The sequence below is a fragment of the Cyberlindnera jadinii genome, assembly GCF_001661405.1.
Source record: "Cyberlindnera jadinii NRRL Y-1542 unplaced genomic scaffold CYBJAscaffold_1, whole genome shotgun sequence".
NCBI lineage: Eukaryota > Fungi > Ascomycota > Saccharomycetes > Phaffomycetales > Wickerhamomycetaceae > Williopsis > Williopsis jadinii.
Window position 1 is genome coordinate 1,798,161 of NW_017963652.1, and position 5,600 is coordinate 1,803,760.

Below are 5,600 nucleotides of genomic sequence, written 5' to 3' on the forward strand. Positions count from 1 at the left end.
ATGAAACCTGCATTTGGCCGTCATCGGCTTTATCATGATTTTCTCCGTTGTTGTGCTTTCCTTTCTGATTCGTTTTCGTTTTTTGGTTACGGCTTGTGTTGTTGTTTGCGGCGGCACTCGCGCATTTGGACCTCACCGGATTGGGCCGACATCCGAAGGTTCTTTCACCTTAAGCGAACCAATATCTCACTTGCTTCTTATGGTCCTTTTAGGAGATAAAGTATACGAATAAGATATGCTTGGTAGGAAGTTTGTCATCAATGATTATCTATCGCCATATCAATCTTCGAAGCTTAAAGCATCGTTGTATTCCTTCTTCAATGAGCACAAACCTTTAGGCACCAGCGTACCGCCGGGGTATCATTTTGCCTACTACAACCCACAGACTTTTGAAGGTGAGCTCTCAAAAGATGGGTACGATTCCTATCAGCAGCCCCAGGATGATACATTTAGGCGAAGAATGTGGGTTGGAGGCCAGATGGACTTCATCAAGCCTCTAGAGCTCGGAAAGGAGTCACAGTGTAACGAAACGATAACAAGGTTCAGAAGACTAAAGGACAACTTCTTTGTTGACATTTCGAGAGAAATGGTACAAGATGGGGAGATAAGATTCAAAGAGCTTAGACAATTGATATATACAAATCACACATTTGATCCTGCAAACAGTGTGACAAAGATCGCTTCAGAACGACCAACACACACCCATCAGTTGACTCCAACTGAGATACTACTCTTTAGATACTCTGCATTGACATTCAACCCGCACAAGATTCACTACAACAAGGAGTACTCGCAACGTGAGGGCTATCCTGATCTACTAGTCCATGGACCATTGATGGTGACCTTATTGCTAGAATGGGCAACTTCAATGTATGCCGGTTTGAAGGTCCAGTCATTCAAGTACAAAAACTCATCCCCGGCTTTTGTCAACCAACCTTTGAGACTATGTCAATCCGGTTCTGATGCACAGATGAAACTGTGGATTGAAAATTCCCAAGGATTTATAGTTACTGAAGGATTATTAACATCATCCTAGAGATTGTTTCGTCAACTGGTGTTCAGTTTTAACCCATTTGTCCCATTTGAGAGGCGATTTGGGATCCACATCGGTAACAACAGCTTCTATGAACGAGGATCCATCAAACCTGAGGAAAACGGTGACGTCTCTTAGCGTCATCTGTAAACAGTGGTCCTCCGTAACATCTCTTAAACTGTATATTCCATTCATAGTGAACTCAGGATCCTGGAGTTTCATTATCCTGTGGAAAACATTGTTCTCAGATAAGAGATACTCTTCCAGTGCAATTTGAACGTTGGTGGAATGATGAGCCAATTTGAGTGAAACGTCATGGATTTTCCGCCGATCTGTTAAATCCCTTGAACAGAACAATGGTTCTACGCCATGCTTATGTCTATGATGAATGCAGTTTCGGCATCCATAGCTTGTTTCTATCAACCACTTTGGTTTTATTTCCAGCACTGACATATCGTCAAGTTCTGTACTGTAAGCTGCAAAGTAGTTACCCTTCTTTACATTTTCCATATTCTTTAGGATGTTTGGCATCAGTAATCCAAACCCTTCGTTTAATGCACCCTCTTTCATGAATTCAACCTGAACCAACTCGACTGAAACCACTTCGGGAAGCATGTGGCACATGGTTTCTGTCATGAACTTGTAAACCTGCTCTGTTGTTATGGTTTGGTTCTTCATTCGAAGTCGTAGTACCTTATCACTCAGCGAACTATCAGAACCGTTATACTGATATACATAATTAGCATTTCCCTTCGCAAGTAATATCCAATCCTCTGAGTGTTTAAGTATCTTCATCTCTGTTCATACTAAATGTTGTTGCCATTCCTGATATATGTAACATAGCCATCGACCAGACTCAGACAACAATCGCTATGAAGCAGTACAAATCCGAGGGCTCATCGGCCGGATCTGTATGTTTATCTTAGAAAAAAAAAATTTTTTTAGTATGTAGTTACCTCTTTCAGTACCAAATTAGTTCAACATAGGATATACACAGCAATAACAATGGGTACCGGAACCACTGAAAGACCCAAGATCAAGAATAAGCAGATTAGACAGAAGCTCTTTGCTGAGTTGAAAGCGAAGAAGAACAAAGATCGTCATAAGCTTCGAGCATCTAGAGCCAAGGAAGAGAAGGAGAACCCAGCGTTGAAAGAAGAGAGATTGAAAACCGCCGTTACCGAGACAATTGAATCTAAGAGAGTATTTGATGAAACTGTTGGTGCAGACGTCGAAGGTGAAGATGATTTCAGTTCGTACTTTGACGGTCGTGAACCAAAGATTTTGTTAACCACCAATGCTAATGCAAGAAAGGCTGCGTATGAGTTTGCAGATATGTTGATGGAGGTGTTACCAAACGTTACGTTTATCAAACGCAAAAGAGAATTCTCGATGAAGGACATGTCGAAGTTCTGTGCTAATAGAGAATACACAGATCTAATAGTGATCAACGAAGATAAAAAGAACGTGAACGGTATCACTTTTATCCATTTACCAGATGGACCAACTTTCTATTTCTCAATCACATCGCTTATACCTGGTAAGAAAATCAAAGGACACGGTAAAGCCACTGATCACATCCCGGAGTTGGTTTTGAACAACTTTACAACGAGACTGGGTAAGACTGTAGGAAGACTTTTCCAGTCGTTATTCCCCCACAGACCAGAATTTGAAGGAAGAAACGTCGTTACGTTACACAACCAAAGAGACTACATCTTCTTCAGAAGGCATAGATATGTCTTTAGAAACGAGGAGAAAGTTGGGTTGCAAGAACTTGGACCACAGTTCACGATGAAGCTGAGAAGGGTACAGAAGGGAATAAAGGAGGAAATCGAATGGGAGCACAGACCAGATATGGAGAGGGACAAGAGAAAATTCTACCTCTGAACATTTCCGCTGTGTACATATGGTTCAACTTATCATCAAATGGATATAACTGCGTATCTTGTAGTCATTTTTTGGGGTGTGTTTTCATCACACTCATAACAGCTTTGGAAGTGGACCCCGCTGTACAGTTAGCCAGCGTGTATTACAGCCCATGGCTAAGAGTATACAGAGGGCATTGCACCGTTTCTCAGCGATTGTTTATCAAGTCGCAAGGACATTTATCAGCGTTGTAATCTAATCTAATCTTCCCAGCCTACGCTGTGCGCCGCGAATCCTGTCCAGGCTACCCTTTGCAGGCCAGGAGAGAGAATACACAGAGGGGCACAATTGGCCGTGGGCGGCAAGCAGTGGGCGGGTGGTTAAAAAAAACATAAACAAGGAGATGTTCCGATGGCGGCGGCTTTGAGTTGAACAGGAAGAAAAACAAATCCATTTTTTACTCGTAAACACCACTCGCTAGAAGGCACCAACGAATAGGAGTGGCTTCATTATCCAAAGCTAGGAATCAACTTCAGTAATTTACCACTTGTTATCTTTGCTAATTCTGTTTGGCTCTAAAGAGTTTGTATATATATTCAGCAGTTGATTTCGGCCGATTGCCCTTTTTGTATTTGTTTGTTTGTTTTTTTGTCGCTCTTCGTACTTTCGTTAAAAAAAGTAAACAACTGACAAAGCAATAGAACAACAACAAGACAACAGGGCGGCATAGAGTAAGCAAAGTTCACGGTGTCCTATTATACATTGTCTCTCACTAGTTGGCTTGAAACGGAAACAGAGCACAAGAAGCGAACACAATGGATGCTATTGGTGTGCAACAGATTGTTAGCGCCCTGGAGTTGATACATTCTCCAAAGTCAACGAACGAAGCTCGTCGGGAGGCACAGGCATTCTTGGAACACGTCAAGAGTCAAGAAGAATCACCTCTATGGGGCTACGAACTGGCGCTACCGTCCCACAACACGATTGTGCGTCATTTTGGACTGACCTTGTTGCAGAACTCAATCACCCGTAACTGGTACAATTATGACGAGGAGAAGAAGTTGGCCATCCGTAAATGGATCATCGATCTGGCGAACAACCTCCAAGAGAACGATCCACATTACATCAAAGAGAAACTGGCATTCATCTGGGTAGGCGTAGCAAAGAGGTGCTGGGGTTCTTACCTTGCCACTGTGGAGGATACCGAGGCGGAGTACCAGGCATTTGTCACAGGTTGGTATACAATGGATAAGGATCTATTTGACCTATGGATGCTGAGCCCACAGACAAGAACATTGGTACTGATTATATTCAGAACTCTGTTTGAAGATACTTATATCCTAGATGATCCTATCACCTCGAGAAGAAACTCCATACTTACGTCCTTGTGTACCCATGTGGTTTTACCTCAAGAAACTTTAGATACGATTTACGAACCAAATGCCAATTTACAGAAATCCAAGGCTACAAAAGAGGGGTGGTTCGTGCTGTGGCTTAAAGCATTGACCGAATTCATCAAAAATGGAGATGAGAAAGGTGTTATCAAAACTTTGGAGACTTTCAAGACATGTCTAAATTGGGTGTACAGCTCGGTACTCACACAATCAAATGTATTAAACACTCTGCTACAAGCTGTGACTATTGATAGTATCAGGATTAAGAACATCGCAATTGACTGTTTGTACATTCTTTTCACAAGGTCATTTAGTCGATCTTCAGATATGGATGCCATCGTTGGTAGTATCTTCAAACCTGAAGGCATGCAACTGTTGACAAATATTTACCAGGAAATTAGACTTGATCCAGATGATATCGACGATGAATACTACTCATTTGCGAAGAAAGTGACGGAAATGATTGTTGGGCTATGCGAACACTTACAAACCGTGGACGAGAAGACTTCAGATATCTCAAACTATCTAAAATTGGTCTTATCCACAACTGCAAGCGATAGTTTGACAATTTCAGCTATATCCCTTAACTTTTGGGGTAATATGCTCAGAGAAAATGATAAGATTGAGATCATCGATGAGTATATTTTTGACTTATTGGAAGTAGCTGCAAGTAAGATGCTAAATTACAGCAGTCTTCCAGAGGAGCATGTCAGTTGTAAATATCTCGCTTTTGATTTCAATTCGCATGCAGACTCTTACTCGTTCTTGAATAACTACAAAAGATTGGTTGATGATATCATCAGATTGACGATTTGCATTAGGGCAGAACGTGGCTTACAATGGTTGAATAATCGTTTGGAGGTATTTTTCTCCTCTGATATTGGAAGTACTGTATTAACTTCAGAGACTTTGGATTACCATCAAGAACCATTTATCTTGACAATCTCTCAGTTTGATATTGTTGAGGCGAGTGTAAGGGGTATTGTCCGATGGAAAATCTGGTACGGAAATGCAGATTACAACGAGAAATTAGAGCAACTCTTGGGGACAGTGGAGATCCTTCTCGATAAGCTCTTGGCAATGCAAGTTAAGGATCCTGTTGTTTTGAAAAAGCTTATCCAGCTATATGTACAGTTCACACCATTGTGTAAGGACAATTTGATATTCAAAGTCATTGAAAGACTTCTGACTGTGTGTACATTTGAGTGTCCTGAAGGAGCATCTGATGAACTTGCATCTACAATCAAAGATCTAAGAACAACATGTGGTACAGAACTCAACAGAATTGCATTTGTTATGCCAGAGAA

At 41.4% G+C, this 5,600-nt stretch overlaps 4 protein-coding genes across 4 annotated transcripts in view; 3 read left to right on the top strand and 1 right to left on the bottom strand.

Annotated features, from left to right (window-relative positions):
* Window positions 1-235: 235 nt before the first annotated feature.
* On the top strand, window positions 236-1,036 carry HTD2 (hydroxyacyl-thioester dehydratase HTD2; the record flags this gene model as incomplete). The annotated part of the gene is made up of 1 exon (XM_020216172.1): window positions 236-1,036. One exon carries the CDS (start codon window positions 236-238, stop codon window positions 1,034-1,036), a length of 801 nt encoding a protein of 266 aa, XP_020073585.1.
* On the bottom strand, window positions 1,028-1,849 carry IPK1 (inositol pentakisphosphate 2-kinase; the record flags this gene model as incomplete). The annotated part of the gene is made up of 1 exon (XM_020216971.1): window positions 1,028-1,849. The coding sequence occupies exon 1, from the start codon at window positions 1,826-1,828 to the stop codon at window positions 1,028-1,030; it is 801 nt and encodes a 266-aa protein (XP_020073586.1). The 5' UTR covers window positions 1,829-1,849.
* Window positions 1,850-2,017: 168 nt separating this feature from the next.
* Window positions 2,018-2,977, top strand: RPF1 (rRNA-binding ribosome biosynthesis protein RPF1). Its single transcript, XM_020214224.1, has one exon. It carries the CDS (start codon window positions 2,039-2,041, stop codon window positions 2,918-2,920), a length of 882 nt encoding a protein of 293 aa, XP_020073587.1. The 5' UTR covers window positions 2,018-2,038; the 3' UTR covers window positions 2,921-2,977.
* Window positions 2,978-3,714: 737 nt separating this feature from the next.
* The window catches only part of MSN5 (karyopherin MSN5), a gene marked incomplete at both ends in the record, with an annotated part of 3,552 nt that continues 1,666 nt past the window's right edge, over window positions 3,715-5,600 (top strand). Inside the window, 2 exons of the mRNA XM_020213533.1 lie at window positions 3,715-3,885; window positions 3,916-5,560. Of these exons, the coding sequence (XP_020073588.1) occupies window positions 3,715-3,885; window positions 3,916-5,560 (1,816 nt within the window). The remainder of the gene's footprint in view (window positions 3,886-3,915; window positions 5,561-5,600) is intronic.